At 38.7% G+C, this 19305-nt stretch overlaps 1 protein-coding gene and 1 long non-coding RNA gene across 3 annotated transcripts; one reads left to right on the forward strand and one right to left on the reverse strand.

The window, feature by feature from the left end:
• The first annotated feature begins 416 nt into the window (after positions 1-416).
• Positions 417-18858, forward strand: LOC139089929 (uncharacterized). The gene is made up of 10 exons (XM_070639583.1): positions 417-879; positions 2238-3523; positions 3806-5437; positions 6184-6444; positions 7270-7903; positions 11577-12041; positions 13291-14573; positions 15163-16797; positions 17229-17489; positions 18115-18858. The coding sequence occupies exons 1-10, from the start codon at positions 443-445 to the stop codon at positions 18753-18755; spliced, it is 8535 nt and encodes a 2844-aa protein (XP_070495684.1). The 5' UTR covers positions 417-442; the 3' UTR covers positions 18756-18858.
• Positions 8757-10019, reverse strand: LOC139091559 (uncharacterized). Of its 2 annotated transcripts, XR_011544523.1 has the most exons (4): positions 9910-10019; positions 9724-9855; positions 9448-9577; positions 8757-9376 (listed from the first exon to the last, which is right to left on the reverse strand). It is a non-coding gene; the product is annotated as an uncharacterized lncRNA (long non-coding RNA). The 2 variants fall into 2 exon arrangements; XR_011544522.1 differs by lacking the exon at positions 9448-9577.
• Positions 18859-19305: the final 447 nt, after the last annotated feature.

Below are 19305 nucleotides of genomic sequence, written 5' to 3' on the forward strand. Positions count from 1 at the left end.
AGAGTCACGCCACCATAATGCCAGATTTTGGATCGATCATCTAACTTGTGCTATTCGGGTTACAATCTAGTCAAACACCATATCAAAGACAACCAATCTGATAAACATTTTGATTAACTTTTATTGCAGGATTTTATAATTTAGATAAGATAATCAGCAACAAACAGAATAAAAAATCACGGATTTCCTGACAAAAACAGTTCCATTCATAACAAAATATCCCAAAACAATCAACAGAATGTTCAAAAACATTGAACTTAAGCCTAGTTTCAAGTGTGTGTTCCAAACTCCTATCAGAATTATCAAATTAAGGTATCCGATAAGATTAAGGTCCAAAAGGAATTAAGAGGAAATTGATAAAATTAAAATTTAAAAAGCTTGTCGAACGAATAAAAATTTTCAGTTTTTTACTTAGTGCCGCTGCTTTTGGACCTCAAAAACGATGTGGCTTAAAGGAATTTTTCTTGTAATTTTATTACAAGCAGTGCTGATTGCATCTCAAGCCACAACATTAAGCTGTAATTATAGACAAATTGGACCATCATATCCATACACATGTGATTTAACGCTGATTAATCCAACTGGATTGGATAATTTTGATAGAATTCAAGGAACACATCTTGATGGACGTAATGATTCGGATGTGCTGTATGTGACTGCATATAATCAAAATTCACGAATTGTTCCGTCGATTATTTGTCGACAGTTCCCAAATCTTGTGGATTTGTATTTGTCGAGTAGTAATATTGTCAACATTAATGAAGCTGCTTTTGCTGAATGTCGAAATATTGAGCATATTATGCTGAGTTTTAATGAAATTAGTGAGATTCCAGCAAATACTTTTAGGAATAATGAAAGATTGGACTTTATTTATTTGAGGTGAGTTGAAATGTGGGGAAAAGTTGTGACAAATTAGGTGTAGGGACGTTCGTGAATTACGTAACTCTAGGTACAGCATTTTAGGACCATTCTTCCTCAATTGTAACACTTTATGGACCAAAATTTGGACTCTGTATGAAAATTGTAAATTCTACCTAAGCGATACGTAATTTCCTAACGTTTCCTGATCTATAAAGTGCAAATCGGTTAATAGATCCCAAATCCGACACCATATCGGCTTGAGTCTAACATGGTTCCTCATTTAAATTGAATCAGAGCCTGACTCACGTCAATTTGAGGTCGAATAAGTGGTCCACATTTAGTTAAAGTGCTGACCAAAACTGATGTGATATACATTGAGAAATATGACATATTTAGATGAGCTTTGTATTGAGTAACATATCAGATTATGATGAATTTCATACTGTGTTATAAAGCAGGTTCAGATGAGCTGTATATAGAGTTACAGTGCTGATTGAGATGAGATTTATGTAGAGCTTTAAGACTAACTTAGATGAACTTTAAATTGAGTTGTATTCAGAAATGCAAAACAGGCACCTGTCACAAACCAAAACTGGACAATTTCTTAATAATGTGTATGGTTTTTCTTACAAAAAAATACAAACTATCAATAAATTGTACGGTTTTTACCTGTCATAAATACCTGTTTTGCAACTCTAATTGTATTAAGCTTATTGAGCTAATATTCAAGTCATTTACTATTCTTCTTCATTTTGGTCAATCGCCGATGTCAAATACTGACTCTGATGCTAATAACACAAGTCAGTTAATCGATCAAAAATCCTACACAATTATGCCATGTTTCTGGCATAAAATAGACATTACTCTAGCATAGCGTCTGATTTTCAAACCAAATCTGGAAACAAGTTAGAATCACACTTGTCTTTTACTGAATTTATGATCATTTAATCGACTTTTGTTATCGTGGCGGCTTCATACATGTGAAGTTAATTTATTAAGATAATCAAACTAGGTCTAAATGACTCATATGTCTGGAAATTTCATAATATTTGAATTAGATCTAAAAGTAATTAACCTTGTTGACCTTGGGTGATAAGATTAAGTAATTGTTTAGTAGAAGCACTGATATAAAGTCCATTTATGTCATTAGGGAACATTTGGAGATCATATAATGTTAAGGGTCACTTAAAGGCATTTACAAGCGTTTAGATGCGCTTATAGGTACATAGGAGTATTAAGTAATTTACAAGCATTCTCTTAAGTTTGCACAAACATGCTCAAAATGTCCCAAAATAATATTTTTCAATTTTTAAAATGTCAAAATTCCTTAAAAATCCTTAAAAATCATCAACTAACAACCTCATTTCCCTTTACAGCAACAACCGAATCCGTCTCATAACTCCAACATCCTTCTCAGGAACCCGCGTTCAATACCTCGCATTAGGAGTCAACGACTTAAGCACATACAACCCCGACTGGTTCACACCAATCAATTCAACATTAGAAACCCTCGAAATTTTGGCCAACGGAATCACAGTTCTACCCAGCCAGGCATTTTCAAATCTTCGTAACTTGAAGTACCTCGACTTGACCGGAAATCGATTCCAAACATTCCCTGGCGATGTCTTTACCGGCTTGGATAGACTCGAGAATATTTACATCTCCGACTGTAGCTTCCCACAAATTAATCCTGACTGGTTTACGGACTTAGTGTCTTTGGATGAATTCCATTATGAATTTAATGGACTGTCTACATTGCCAGCTGGTGTCTTTGCACCTCTTTCCAGACTCAGTCGTCTCTATTTGGGCAACAACAACATTTCATCAATCAGTTCCGCTGCATTTGGTTCCAACATTGCCGTCCTTGAGGTTCTTGCCGTCGACAACAATCCAATTGTGGCTGTTGAACGTGAACTGTTCGTCCGTGCTAGATATTTGGACACACTGTCCTTATACCGTGGATCATGCTGGAACTCAAACTTGTACAACATCCAGACAGGACGTCCAGCAGCAATGACAACACTTGAAAAGTGCTTTGCTAATTTTGGAACTGAAATGGCCAGATGCAGGTTCGCGCCAGATTCCAGCCACGAATACGGCTGCGACTTGGACATCACAAATCCACATGGCAATGACTTTACAACAATTGCCGGCGAGCATCTTGCTGATCGTGAAGACAGCGATGTCATCTCACTTGTCGCTATGTTCCAAAGTACCCGTAACATCCCGCCCGTCATATGCCGTCAATTTAATGCCTTACGTGATTTAGTCATAATGTCAAGTTTCGTTGAATTATTAAGTCAACAATCATTTAGCGAGTGTCGTGCATTGGAACGATTAGATTTATCATATAATGAGATAGCAACCGTAGACGATAACACATTCGTAAACAGCCCACTTCTGCGTGAATTGAACTTGGCAAACAATAGAGTCGCAAGATTGAATGCTAATTCATTTGCTGGAACTAGAATTCGGTCATTGGGGCTGTCGAATAATAGGCTGTATGAATTCAGTCCAGAATGGGATCGGCCAATTGAAAATACACTTGAGGACTTGGATCTGTATAGGAATTACATCCAGCAGATTGAGAGCACAACATTCAGTAATTTGAGGGCATTGCAGGCGTTAAATTTGAATAATAATTTCATTGTTGGCATTGCTGGTGAGTATTAAGGGTCAATCCACACTCCTACCCCGAGGGACATGTCTAATTGACATTCAGGGTCGACCCCAAACCCGACCTTCCAGGTGCTTGTCTAATTGACATTCAGGGTCGACCCCAAACCCGACTTCCAGGTGCTTGTCTAATTGACATTCAGGGTCATCCCAAAGCCTCCCTCCTGCCTACCCCTCTGCCCTAGACCCCCCTCAAAATCCCTCTCCTATCCCCTATACCAATCCATATACCAAACCCACTAATATCCTCAATTTACATCCATTTCAGGCAACGCATTCTCAAACCTCACAACCCTCAGACGTTTGACACTTGCTGGATGCAACATCCGTACACTCAATCCAGCATGGTTTGCAGGACTCAGCAACCTCATTCATCTGTCAATTGCCGGCAATGAGTTGACTGAATTCCAAGCAAATGTCTTTGACTCGCTGACAAGCCTCGAGGATCTTTACTTCTATGCCAATCGTCTTGTTGAGTTACGTGCTGAATCATTTGGTGCTTCATTGTCATCAATTAGGACACTTTATGGAACCACAAATGCCATCAATGTCTTTGATCCTGAAATTTTGACACGTGGAACTCACCTTTCAAGTTTGTTGCTTTATGCCAATTTGTGTACGCAACTTAACATCTTTGATGTCCGTGGAGATCCAGAACTTGTTGCTCAGCAGCTGTCAACATGCACAGCCAACTTCGCAGCCGTACCAAGACTTGCATGCACATACGACAGAACGACTACCGGACGTATTTACTGGTGTGACTTGACAGTCGTCAATCCATCAGGACATGACAATTTCGAGAGAGTTGAAGGCAATCATCTTCCTGGATCCAATGACGATCAGGTCATGTACATCGAGTCAGTTGACCAGAACACACGAGTCTTCCCGTCCGTCATTTGCGAGCAGTTCCGTAGCCTTCAAATTTTGGACATTATCAACAATAACATCACGGAACTGACCGAAGATACATTCGGACATTGTCGGTTCCTTCGTGAAATTATCTTTATGGGCGGTAATATCCGAAGAATCCCAGACCGTGCCTTCCGTGGAGCACCAAACCTCCTCGAACTGTACCTTGACAACAATAGAATCGAAACCATTGGAGCTGCTGCATTTGCAGGCACACAAATTCAACTTCTTGACTTGAGTATTAATGAAATTCGTGAATTTGTTCCTGCAACATATGCAGCCATTGGTGCATCATTGAGAACATTAAGGCTGTCCGACAATCGACTTGAACAGCTACCTGAAAATGCATTTGCTGCCTTGTACAACTTACAGGATCTGGAACTGAATCACAATCACTTCTTTACACTTCCTGCACATCTGTTTAATCCATTGATTAATCTTCGTATCCTTCAAATTGCCAATTGTGGAATTGAGAGAATCCAGCCGGAATTATTCTCAGGATTAAGAAGCCTTGTGGACCTTGAATTGGCACTTAATGACTTTGACATGCTGCCTGAAAATATTTTTAATCTTCCAAATCTTCACATTGTTGGACTTGATGGAAATAACCTCCGAAGTCTTGATGCCAACTTATTTGGTGAGTCATTGAACTCAATATGGACAGTCGATGCGTCACTCAACAGAATTGCAGCTGTGGATCCAAACATCATCACAGAAAGTCGAACATTGAGCAACTTGAATTTGGCATTTAATAGCTGTCCAGGCGCTAACTTTGCTGACATTCCAAATAATCGTAATTCCGTCTTGAATGCACTTGCTGACTGTATTAGTGCTTATAATGATGTTCCTATAAGCTGTACATTTACGGAAGATGAAGCTATTTATGAGTGCCTGTTGACTATTAATAATGTTAATGATCGATTGAGATTTGATAATGTTACGGTTGAGCATATGCCAAATCATAATGATAATTATGTGACACATGTTAGAGGTAAGGAATTGGGTGGGTTTTTGGGGTTATTTTGGGTATATACCTAGAATTTGAAGGGATTATGGACACATGGTAGGTTAAAGTCGGACAATGGTGTCTATAGGGCGGCATGACACTGGAATCGAGTCTGATTTGGTCAAATTCAGCTTAAGGTTAGAGTCACTATCTCCAGATCAGCCTTAGCCTCATCCTAGAGTCAATGAGACCCATGCTAGAGTCACACGTGACCAGATTAGCTTAGTATGACTAATAGTGACCAGTATGACCAGTGTGACTCTTCATTATGTCCCATTCAGACTAGAGATGCTAGACATGCAGCTCACCCTGATCTGGACATAGTTACTCTAGTATAGAGCCTGATTATGGCAAATTTAGAGTCACGACAGCCTGAGGACACTATTTTCCGACTTTTTCATGTTGTGTGCCTCTTATGGAAGTTAGATCCTCAAAATGTTGGTTTTGAGCAGCTTATAAGTTCAGTTGAATTGAAAAAGGTCAGCTTAGAAGTTGCTTAAAGCTGGTTTTGTAATAATCTGGGTATTAAGGCATTATTCTGATAATTGAGGATTCCTTAATAGACAATGAGCATGTGAAGTGCTATTATGGCATCATACAATCATGCATCTTGTCTATTTGGAGTTTTACTTGGTGGTAATCCTCTACCACATCACATAGGTTGCCCATCACTAGCTTAAACCCATCATTTCCACATCCTTATTAACAATCCTTTCTCAATTCCTTTTCAGCAATCGACCAAAACTCAAGATCCATGCCATCCGTCCTTTGCCGTCAATTTAGAGGAATTGAAGCTATTTACTTCCTTGCAAGTAATTTGGAAATCATCTCAGCTGATGCCTTAAATGGATGTGAAAATTTGTATTCAATTAATTTGTCTGGAAATAGAATTCTTGAAATTCCTGATGGAGTATTCAGAAGAAATCCATATATTTCGGTATTTAATATGGCATCGAATCTGTTGAGTACATTGAGTGCTGGAATATTCCAAGGTATGTAGAATTGGGGATTGAGTTTTGTGGTATGGGGATTTTAATATATGAGCATATGGTAATTGAGGTTTCTTCGAATTATTGGTATCGGCATTGGGAACTCTTAAGGCTCACTAAGGTGATTACGGTAGAGATTAGTATGCTCATTAGGTATTGTAAGAGGCTCATTGAGCAATTGATCGCTTGTTAAGGATATTCTACAGTACGGATGTACACTGAATAGCAAAAATCAGTTAATTGATCAAAAATCCGGCACTAAGCTGACTTGACGCTTACATGGACACTGATTATGTTCAAATCCGACACCAACTCAGAGTTACGATGTCCTGGAACCAGTTTCTTGATATACACCTACCCTTGTTCCTATCCTAAGATGTACCATTAAGTACTTACTGACTTAGTTACTTTGCTGGTCGTACAGATCAGTTGTGATCCATGACCTCCCACAGGAGTTGCCTGAAGCTGACTCAATCGCTGGCTTCCACTTGCCAATTGTACTTTTAAGTATATATACCAAATTTAGGAGTAGGAGTAGGCGTATATCCGAGAAACTGACCCAGTTCAGCGTTACTTTGAATTTGTTGAAGATTCAAACCTAATCCGTGTCCATGCTTGAGTTACAACAGTCTCGTGCCGGATTTTGGATCGATTAACTGACTTGTGCTGTTTGGGTTCCACTTTGACATACTAGGTGTGTCAATACACCAGCTATGTGGTTACCTTGCATCATCCCGAACCATACCAATGACCAAGAAATCGTCAAACTAAATATACAACCTTAATTGTAAATTTAATACAAATTTTATTGATTTTTATTCACATCAGGCACACAAATCTACTACGTTGACATCGAAAACAATCGATTCCGTGATTTCAACCCAGCATGGTTTGCACCAGTTGCCTCAGAAATGCGCTACCTTATTTTCCGTAACAATGAAATCCGTCGATTCCCAAATGATGCATTCAGATCCTTCCCACGACTTGTTGATCTTGAATTTAGTGGAAATTCAGACATTTTCATTCCATCCGATGCCTTTGAGACCAATACAAATATTTATGATCTTGAGATGGCCAATTGTGGCTTAATGATCTTAAATCCACACTGGTTTAAGAATCTTCGATTCCTTAATCGTCTTGAGGTTGACATGAATGGCATTACGGAACTTCCACAGCGTGTCTTTGACTTGCCATACTTGAGAATTCTTGGAATTGCACTTAATCGTATTGGAAGTTTGGACTCGAGAGCATTTGGATCATCATTAGGACGAATTGAACGACTTGATGCTGAAGATAATTTAATTCATGCAATTGATCGTCGAATTCTTGAAAATTCAACAACATTAACTGATTTATTATTGGCTGGAAATACATGCACGAGCAGTAACTTCCTTAATGTTCAAGATCAGCTATCAAATGTTATGCAAGCACTTAATGGCTGCTTTAATAATTTTGATAATTTGTAATAAAATAATTTTTTTTTATTGTGAAATTTATGCGATAAGATTCAAGATTGAATTTAATTTGTATTGTGTAGCTTTAGGAATTGACAAAAAATATTTTGTTTTTTTGACTTAATAAAAAATTAATTCGTGAAAATGTTTTTGGGCTTTTTTCAATTTTTATTCATGATCTTCTCTTAGATTCGGGATTATGATGGGTAATGCTATCCCTGTGATTTACTTATTTACTTCTACTTCCTTGGTAGGAGCACATAATCTGTCCGTTGAATATTCTTGTAACGTTTTGTGGCTTAAGGTTGTTTAACGAGGATGGGCTTGCGGGGTCTCACGCTCAAATTTAACCTGCTCCGTTAGTACCACACCGTTTGAGTGGATTGACATAGCCAGGAATGTACCACGGAGAGATGGAAGTAGGTACTTGGGTAGGATAGGCTGAAGGGCATTGAACATCTGTATTGTGCGTCACTCCTCATACCAAATATGTCAGCTTAGTAAGAAGTCGTTCACTTAGTCTCAAGAGAGAAGGAGAGAAGTTGATGCAAATCTGATTAAATTAATGGAAATCCCAAGAATTTAGGCAGTCTGTAATGAAGAAAGAGAACTTATTTAGACCCCCAATTGTTCAAAATTGCTTCCACAATTCCAATCATATCTGCACATCTCCGTTATTTTGCCATATACAATACTAATACCTACATCAAATACCTAAGAAACCTAATAAAAGTCATTATACCGAACTCAAAACTCAACTTATACAACATTTTCTGTTATCAAACAATTAGATTAGATTTGATATAATTTGTTACCAAACAGGCACTGTCAATAAACTTTAAAACATTGAGAATAATAAAAAGTCTTAAAATATTTCTTAATTCTTATCGGAACTACTAAGTTAGTAAACAAAAACTTTAGAAGAAATGAAATTGTCGAGACTGATGTAGAAAGGTCAAGAATATAAGTTGACTAGTCAAACTAGAGTTGGATTCAACTGAACTTCCAATGGACTCCAAAGTAATTAGGAGTTCCTTAGTTTGCGAGCTTTATAGGTCGGCTGTGGTTCATGTTGTCCCTCAATTGTCGTCTAAAACTGGCTCTATTGATGATTGTCATTTGCCAAGTGCTAAACTGTCTCTATCAACATCCTCCTTCAAAGTATTCCTGACTATTACAGCATGCACTTGACATTTGCTAAGCTACGAAAGCTAAAATGGCTAATTGATCCAAAATTCGACAACAGTCCGGCGTGATTCTAATATGTTACCACATTTAAATCGAATCCGGAATCAAATCAGAGTCATAACGAGCTAGGACCGGAATTTTGGATCGATTAACCGATTTATTGACGAGAGCATTAGTACTCTGCTCTACTCGTGCACGCGCACTCTACATAAGATCACGAATTGATCAGTACATCCATCAAAATAAGGAAGTAAGTGCCTTAACAAATGTCTTAATTATCAACATTACTGTGCCTGGAAATAGAAGCAAAATCACCCAAATTATCAATTGTTTAAATCCACTTGTTGCTATTTTTCATTAATACTTTGTTAAAACAACCTCCGATAAGGTTATCAATTGTCGGTTAGATAGATTCATCCATAATAAAGGCACAAAATATAATAATTATCAGCACGTTAACAGTTAAGTCTCACGTTTTTTGAGAGCACCAATAGCTTAATTAAGTACACAATAAAGAAAATTTTTATCAAAATTGGATTAGATTTTTCTATTTTAAGACTTATTAAGGTTGTGTGCCTGTATTGGTATGCATATAAATTATATAATTTATCAAAACCATTAAAAAAAAAGTGCAATTTACGTCAAGATTAAGTCCAATTCTTGTTTGGTGTTCCTTATCGTTTCCCGCAATAAAAGACTTAATGAGCTTGATTATCGGATTTGATTGTTTTGTTGGCAGCATAACACACTTTTTGGTGACTTAAGGCTTCATCTATCAAAACAATATTAATGAAATGTTTTGTTACTCATTGACTCCCTTTTATACCTTAATTAATTAAACTTTATCTCGAAAAAATTTCATTTTTTTTTTCCTCAATTTCCTCAATAATATCGTCGACATTTCCTGGAGCATTTGCAGGTGTCTATGGAAAAAATTGTTGGATCAGAAGTGCTGCTTAATTGGCTTATGTGATCTAAAATTTATATTGTTTTATTATCAACCAACACTTTGACATATTTTGCTTTCATCATGGAGTGATAAATGTTTAGGGAAGATGGAAGGCTTAGGAAGCATTTTTGATGAATTGTAGAAGTGGAACTGAATTTGAACCGACACAATACTGAAGCAGAACCTATGTTGAAACTAAACAAGAATGAAGATGAACTGAAGCTAAGCACAAGCTGGAGCTTAACGAAGCTGAATAAAAGCTGAGCTGAAGCTTAACTGAAACTGAACTGAAGCGGAACCTAAGCGGAACTGAAGCGGAACCTAAGCGGAACTGAAGCGGAACTGAAGCGGAACCTAAGCGGAACTGAAGCGGAACCTAAGCTGAACTCAAGCGGAACTGAAGCTGAACTGAAGCGGAACTGAAGCGGAACCTAAGCTGAACTGAAGCGGAACTGAAGTGGAACCTAAGCGGAACTGAAGCTAATCTTAGCAGAACTGAATCTGAAACGAAGCGGAACTGAAGCTGAACCTAAATGAAACTGAAAGTGAACCGAAGTGGAAATGAAACTAAGCCAAAAATGGAACAAAACTTAGATGAAGCGTATGGTTTCTCGAAATCCCGGTCCCGATAAATTTTCGGGATCCCGGGATTTTTCGGGATCGGGAAATCCCGGGATATCCCGATCCCGATCCCGATAGCGAGAAAGCATAATGAAGCTTTATCGAAGCGGAACTGAAGCTGAACATAAGTTGAACTTAAGATGAACTTGAACTGAACTGAACTGATTCTAAGTGGAATTGAAGGTGAACCAAAGTTAATCTGAAGCTGAACTAAAACTTAGCCGAAGATATGCTGAGACTGGAGCTAAGCGAATTTGAAGCTAAATCTAAGCAGTTCTAGACTGGTTCAGAACTGAACTGAAGCTGAAGCTGAAACGGAAGCTGATGCTGATGCTGAGCTGAAGCTAAAGCTGAACCGAAGCGGAACTGAAGCTTAAGTTGAACCAAAGCAAATTTGAAGAGCAACTGAAGCTGAATATAAGTTGAATCAAAGCTAGAATGAAGCTAAACATGAGCTGAACTTGAACTGAATCAAAGCTGAGCGGAAAATAAGTTAGAATGAAACTAAATCGAATCAAAACTGAAGCTGAACTCAACTTAGACTAAACTCAATAAGCTGGACTGAAACAGTCCTGAAGCTGAGCATACATTTAGATTGAAGCCGAACCGAAGCTGAATTGAAGCTGAACCAAAGCGGAATTTGAAGCTCAATCGTCGCGAAACTCAAGCTGAACTGATGTTACTTTTTAATCTAATGTGAGCTTCACATTGAACCTTAACCTTTATTTAAAAGTTATTATATGCATGCAAGTCCTAGTCAAAATATCCCCAATCCACTCATTTACTTCAATTACCTCAATTGACACTTATATAACCAAACCTTTGGAGTAGAAGATAAAGGTGAAATTTGATAAGAAAATGATAAGTCAACAAGCCTTAAAAACCGTCGAAGTACTTAAACATTTAGTTAGTCTTTAATTTAGTGTCAAACGGTTCGTTTCGCTGTTTATCGCGATGTGGCAAAAGACAATATTCCTACTAATATCGCTACAAGTCGCACTGATCTCATCACAAGATCGTATCAGTTGCAACTATGTGCAAGCATCACAAGCATATCCATATACATGTCATCTAACAATTAATAATCCAAATGGACTTGACGACTTTACAGAAATTGCTGGATTTCATCTTGCAAATCGTGGAAATGCTGATGTAACATTTTTATCAGCAACATTCCAAAATACCCGAAATATTCCATCAATCATATGCCGTCAATTTCCAAATATACGTGAATTATACATGACAGCAAGTGAAATTGAAAATATTGGTGAAAGTTCATTCTCGGGATGTGCTAATCTTCAACAAGTTACATTAGTTATGAATCGTATTGGTGCTATTCCTGATAATACATTTAGGAACAATATTCACTTAACTACACTTAATATGGCGTAAGTAGAGTTGATTCTTAGTAGACAGAGACTGATTTTTGGTACCGTACACCTTTGTGTATTATGCCAAAGCAAGCTCTTTGTCTGGTAGTGGATATTAGGTTGTATAATTGGGTATGGTCGGGTTATGGCAACTTGAGTGACAAAATGTGTCAAATTACATTTTTTGCTGTAATAATGCGTCAAAATCCGCTGTCATGGTGCCGTCAGGGCCACTTTGTGTCTTATTAATGCCACGACAAAGTCTTGGTAACCTAGCAAACACGGTGTGCTGTTCAAGCAATGATTTTGAATAATCATAGTGAAGTTTGAGCTGCATAGAGCTATTTGGAACAAAGATTGGGACCAAAGGCTTTTAATCTGACTGTGTTGCTTACTCAGTCATCTAAGTTGTGCTAGTTATCAATCCTTATGGTGGCTTAACCCTGTATGGATTAAAATAGATTCAAATTCAAGAGCTTTAATGAGTTTTATTTCCATTCGGGTTAGGGTTTTCAATATGCTTTCTCGAAATCCCGGTCCCGATAAATTTTCGGGATCCCGATATCCCGGTACATCCCGATCCCGATCCCGATAGCGAGAAAGCATAGTTTTCAATACCGATATCAAAATTGCATGTAATACCGGTATTGAATACCGGTATTTCATACAAATCAATACCGGTAATGAAAATCCGTATTTCGTGTCAATGATTTATCGGTTCTTTTGCAATTAAAGCAGCTACCAAAGCTTGAGAATGCATTTTAATTGTAAAATCGACATAAATACACTCAGTTAATAACTCAGAACAGCAATTTTCGGTTAAAGGATCCTAAGTCCAGCACTTTTAATAGAGCCACGACAGTCTGGAGTAGTATTTAAGCTGAATCCGACAATAAGCAAGTCAAGTTAGCTTTGGGTTGAATTTATGATCGATTGACCCAGTGTTGATCAGACTGTGAGTCGCGGAACTGTGGTATATTTTGTGTACTGTAGTACATGGTGTATACTGTGGCCCTTTGTGTGCAGTTTCGGTCGTGGCTAACCATCAAAATGTTCCTTGGCTCAAAAACGTTTAGACAGCACTGGATTAACCAATTAACCGGTTACCGAAGATTCGATCAGCCTTTATTATGTTGAAATTTTTGAGCTTGCTCCTTATCTAATGGGAATGTTGTCTAAACAGCCATTAAATTCCAAATCCCTAATTTATTAACCTTTATTAATCCACATAATCTAATCAAAATTCCCCTTTCCTTTCATTCCACAGCCAAAACAGCATCCGTGTCCTCGGACCAAATGCCTTCACCGGAACCCGTCTTACTACAATTGATCTCTCATTCAACGAGATCAGTGTGTTTAGTTCAGCAACATTCGCCTCAGTCGGTCAAACATTGAGTTCACTTCTATTGATCACAAATAGAATTACATCACTTCCAAATGGTGCCTTTGGTGGCTTAAGAAATCTTCAAAATCTTCACTTATCTGGTAATGTCTTTACAACCATACCAAATAATATCTTCCAAGAACTTGACAGTCTTATGTTACTTCACGTTATCAATTGTGGATTAAGTCAACCAAATGTCGAGTGGTTTAATGATATGAGAGCATTGACTGAAATTCATATGGAATCAAATTCAATTACATCATTACCGGATGGACTTTTTGCCAGATCCCGTAGATTGACAAATGTCTACCTTGCTGGAAATAACTTGACACAAGTCACAGCAGCACCATTTGGAACAAGCCTGCCAGCACTTGAGATTCTTAGCGTATCCAATAATGCAATTCATGGAATTGAACCACAATTCTTTGATGTTGCCCAGAACTTGAACAGCTTACAGCTTAGCGGCAATACATGCTCAAATGATAACTTCCAAATGTCATTTGATGGACGTGCTGATGTTCGTCGTCGTCTTGACAGATGCTTTAGAGGTTTTGGACCTGATCTCATTGAGTGCCGTTATGATGCATCCGGTGCTGCTTATGGATGTCACATGACTATCCGTAATCCAACTGGTAATGAGTTTAACAGCATCAGTGGATCACATGTTGGTGGACAGGGCAACAATAATGTACAGACAGTTGACATTATTGGCGGAAATACCAGAAATATTCCACAAATTATTTGTCAGCAGTTCCCACAACTTTCAGCATTGTTGGCATTTGATGACTTTATTGACATTATTACACCACAAGCATTCAGCACATGCCGTAACTTGAGACAATTGCACTTGGGTGTTAATAATATTATGGAAGTACCTGACAACTTGTTCAGCAACAGTCCATTGTTGGAGGAACTTTATCTTGGATCCAACATGATCGTTAGAATCGCACCAAATGCATTTGCTGGAACCGTCCTTCACTTCTTGGACTTGTCATTCAATTTCTTTGAAGATTTAAATCCAGAATGGTTTGCACCTGTACAAAGTACATTGAGAACATTGGACTTGATTGATGGACGTTTTACAACCATTCCAAGTGAATCATTTGTTGGATTGACTGGATTAGAGGAATTGTACTTGAATGGAAATCGATTGACTGGATTGAATCGTGAGTATTGTATATCTAGATTATCCTGGACTACCCAGACTATATGATCTAACCAGACTACACAGACTACCAAGTCAAACCAGACTACCAGGTCTAACCAGACTACCAGGTCTGACCAGACTATCCGGTCTAACCAGACTACCTGGTCTAGCCAGACTACCTAATCTACCCAGACTACCAGGTCTAACCAGACTACCAGGTCTAACCAGACTACCAGGTCTGACCAGACTATCCGATCTACCCAGACTACCAGGTCTGACCAGACTACCAGGTCTAACCAGACTACCTAATCTACCCAGACTACCAGGTCAAACCAGACTGCCTAATCTACCCAGACTACCAGGTCAAACCAGACTACCAGGTCTAACCAGACTACCAGGTCTAACCAGACTACCTAATCTACCCAGACTATCCGGTCAACTGAGACTACCTAGTCCAGAATATTCAGTCTACCCAGACTATCCGGTCATCCATGACTACCAGGTCTAACCAGACTCCTTGGACTACCCAGAATACCCTCAAAAACCCTCAAAAACCCCCAATAACCCTCAATTCTAACCCTTCCCACCTTCTCCATTCTAATTCACAGCCGATGCATTCGTACCACTCGTCAATCTCCGTGACTTGAGCTTATCATACTGTGATCTTATGGAACTTAATCCACAATGGTTCAGAACACTCACAAATCTCACAATTTTATCAATCAATCGTAATGGAATCACTGAATTACCTGAAAATATCTTTAATGCAATGCCAAGACTCGATCAGCTGTTCTTCTACGAGAATCAAATTGTTAATATTCGTGCTGAGTCATTTGGTGCCTCATTACCAAGTATTGGACTGTTGTATGGACCACGTAACTTGATCAACTCATTTGATGCTGAGATTTTAGAACGCGGAACTAGTTTGGATATTCTTAATTTTGCTGATAATTTGTGTGCTGATTTCAATCAACAAGGTGTCCGCGGTGACTTGGACTTGGCAAGACAGAACTTGGCAACATGTACGACAAACTATGCAGCAACATTGACAGCATCATGTGTTTATGACCGTATGATTACCGGAAGAATCTATTGGTGCCGTATGACATTGATAAATCCATTAGGCAGCAATAACATCAATATAATTGAGGGTGAGCATCTTCCAGCATCAAATGACGATCAAGTTGCACTTGTTGAAGTCGATGGACAGAACACAAGAATAATTCCATCAGTTATTTGCCGTCAGTTCCGTAGCATGCAAATTTTGGACATTATTAACAGCGATCTGCATGAAATTAATGCTGATGGATTCCAAGGATGTGGATTCTTGCGGGAATTGACAATCATGAACAACAGAATTAGATCAATTGAAGCTCAAACTTTCGTATTTGCCACAAATCTTCAAGTTCTTGTCCTGTCCAACAACGGAATTGAGGACATCTCACCATATGCCTTCGCCCAAACCCAAATTCAAGTCCTCGACTTGACCCACAACAATATTGGACGATTTGATCCATTTACATATGCACCAATTGCTGGTTCCTTGAGAATCTTGAGACTTACAGACAACAACATTCGTGCAATTCCTGAAAATGCCTTCGATCGTCTCTCAAACTTGGTTGATCTTGAACTTAATGGCAATCAAATTCCATCAATTCCACACAATGCCTTCTTTGGTGCTGGAAATCTTCAAATTCTTCAAATTGCTAATTGTGCACTTGAGAGACTCGAACCGGCTACATTCTCACGATTGACATTCTTACGGGATCTTGAGTTGGCATTGAATCGTATTGACTTGTTGCCTGATGACATTTTTGACTTGCCAAATTTAGAGACACTTGGACTTGATGGAAATAATTTGAGAATACTTGATGCTAATGCATTTGGACGTTCTGTTAACTCATTGTTGAGCATTGATGTGTCACTTAATAGAGTTACTGCCTTTGATCCGGAAATGATTCGTGTAAATTCATCAATTAATTCAATTAATTTGTCATTTAATCAGTGTACGGATTTGAGCTTTACGGACATTCCATTGTTCCGTGATGATGTTTTGGAGCGGCTGTCGGGATGTATTGGTAACTTTAATGAGGCACAACTTACATGTGATTATACATTGGAAGGTGGATCGATGTATATCTGTGAATTGTCGGTTGATAATCCAAATGATCGTTTGAGATTTGATGATATTGGTGGAACTCACTTGGCTGGACGTAATGACAACAGTGTTAGATTCTTGACTGGTAAGTGATCTGCTTTTGGGGGTTTTGGGATTCTATGGGATGCTATGGGTGCTGTAGAGTTGAGGGGATGGTGACTAGTGTAGCTGAACCAGGAAGGCAGGTTGAGTAGAAATTGCCAAAAATCCTGCTCAAGGCCAGCATGGATCTGGCTTCAGACCAGGTTCAAGTCGGCTTGGGTCCGGATTTTGGGCCATTTCTGTGAATAGTCATCCTTGGGGTCATCCTTGGGAGTCATCCTTGGGAGTCATCCTTGGGGTCATCCTTGGGGTCATCCTTGGGGTCATCCTTGGGGTCATTCTTGGGGGTCATCCTTGGGGGTCATCCTTAGGAGTCATTCTTTGGGGTCATCCTTGAGAGCTCCACCCAAATTCCCCACAACCTTCACTTTCATACCTAACCAATTCTCAATTTTCATCTCATCCAATTTACAGCACTTGAACAAAACACAAGATCAATCCCAGCCATCCTTTGTCAACGATTCAGATTCATCGAATCATTGGTATTTGCTGACAGCAATGTTGAAGCTATTGCCGTTGAAGCATTCCAAAATTGTAATAATTTGTTCTCACTCAATTTGGCTGGTAACAACATTATCGTTATTCCTGACAATTTGTTCCGTGGAAATCCAAATCTTAATGTTTTGAACTTGGCTAATAACAGACTTACTAGATTGTTCCCAGGATTGTTCCAAGGTAAGTTATTAGTTGTGTTAACTGTGTGACATGTGGCAAGACAGTGTTGTCCAAACTGTGTGACATGGCAAGACTGTGTTGTCCAAACTGTGTGACATGGAAAGGCAGTGTTGTCCAGAATGTGTGACACGTGGCAAGTCTGTGTTGTCCAAACTGTGTGACATGTGTCATGGCAGTTTTGTCCATACTGTGTGCCGTGGCTTGGCAGTGTTGTCTAAATTTTGTGTCACGCGGAAAGACAGTGATGCACAAGTTGTGTGACACGTGGCAAGTCAGTGTTGTCCAAATTGTGTGACATGTCAAGTCAGTGTTGTCCAAACTGTGTGACGTGGCAATCCAGTGTTGCCCAAACTGTGTGACATGACAAGCCAAAGTTGTCCTAAACTGTGTGACATGTGGCAAGGCAGTGTTGTCCATACTGTGTGACATGTGGCAAGACAGTGTTGTCCAGATTGTGTGACATGTTGCAAGACTATGTTGTCTAAACTGTGTGTTGCGACACACGATCGTGGCTTACCATCAAAATGTGCCATGACACAGCACAGTTTGTGCAGCACTGGATTGTCCTTAATGTCTGACCATTGTCCTTAATCGCCACAATCTATTAATCTTCCCATACTTTTAGGAACAAGAATTGCCGCCTTAGACATCGAACTCAACAACTTCAGCACATTCGATCCAGCATGGCTTGCACCAGTTGCCAACAACATCATGTGGTTGTATCTCCAAAACAATCAAATCACAAGATTACCAAGAAATGCATTCTCATCATTCACACGTCTCAGTTTATTGGAAATGAGTGGTAATCGTGACTTGTTTATGCCATCAAATGCATTTAATGGACTCTCGTTCCTGTTCATCCTTCAAATGGCCAATTGTGGTATTGATAACTTGAATCATCGCTGGTTTGATGACTTGAGAGACTTGACATTCCTTGAAATTGATTCAAATGGAATTACGGAACTTCCAGTTGAGATTTTCAATTTGCCATCACTTGAACATCTTGGTATGGCCTTTAACCGTGTCACACGATTGGACTTGAGATCGTTCGGTGGACATGCTGGTGAATTTGTACATATTGATGCTGAAAATAATCAAATTAATGCAATTGATCGTCAATTAATTGAAAATGCACGCAATTTGGATACGCTTTTGTTGGCTGGAAATGTCTGTAATAATAATAATTTCATTGATGTTCGTCAAAATAGAGACAATGTTATGACAATTTTGCAGCCATGCTTTGCCAACTTTAATGCTACAGCTTAAATTTGAGATGTGAATGTGGATGAACACTTTTTAGATTAAGACTTTTTTCGACTTTTTCAATAAAAAAAATAAAAAAAAAAATGTTGAATTTTTAAAAAATTTATGGAATGTTTTATTATGGATTGTGGGGATTTTAGGGGTTCTTTGTCTTGGTATTGAAGAGCTGATTGCTCTGGTGGTGGTATGATATGATACAGCATTGGCTGAGTGCAGTGATATGTCTCATATGGCCAAGAGGTCTACTTATACAGTACCATTACACTTTAGACCATGCACCACTGGTATGTCAAGGATACGGTACAAGTAGACCACTTTGCCATGCCAGGAGTATCACTGCACGGTATCAGTAATGCTGTTTCGTAACGTACCATCACCAGATAAATCGATCCCAAGTTTATAAGCTTGATTTTCATATCTTAAATTAAACAGATTGCGATTAGTCAGTCTTATGTCTAGTTACACGGAAATCATACGAAGTGATTCTGATTTCTGACCTTGCCTTACACTGGATTTGATGAAATCCGACGACGACAGGTCAGCTTGACTCAAC

This window comes from Chironomus tepperi, unplaced genomic scaffold (assembly GCF_022539635.2).
Source record: "Chironomus tepperi strain 1889 unplaced genomic scaffold, CSIRO-AGI_Ctep_v1 contig_13, whole genome shotgun sequence".
Taxonomy (NCBI): domain Eukaryota; kingdom Metazoa; phylum Arthropoda; class Insecta; order Diptera; family Chironomidae; genus Chironomus; species Chironomus tepperi.

Bases quoted from the DNA above. Each gene is read 5' to 3' on its own strand.
- LOC139089929 (XM_070639583.1), top strand. From the start codon at position 443: ATGTGGCTTAAAGGAATTTTTCTTGTAATTTTATTACAAGCAGTGCTG. The intron at 5,438-6,183 runs GTAAGGAATTGG...ATTCCTTTTCAG, and splicing joins TTATGTGACACATGTTAGAG to CAATCGACCAAAACTCAAGA. The intron at 12,042-13,290 runs GTAAGTAGAGTT...TTCATTCCACAG, and splicing joins TTAACTACACTTAATATGGC to CCAAAACAGCATCCGTGTCC.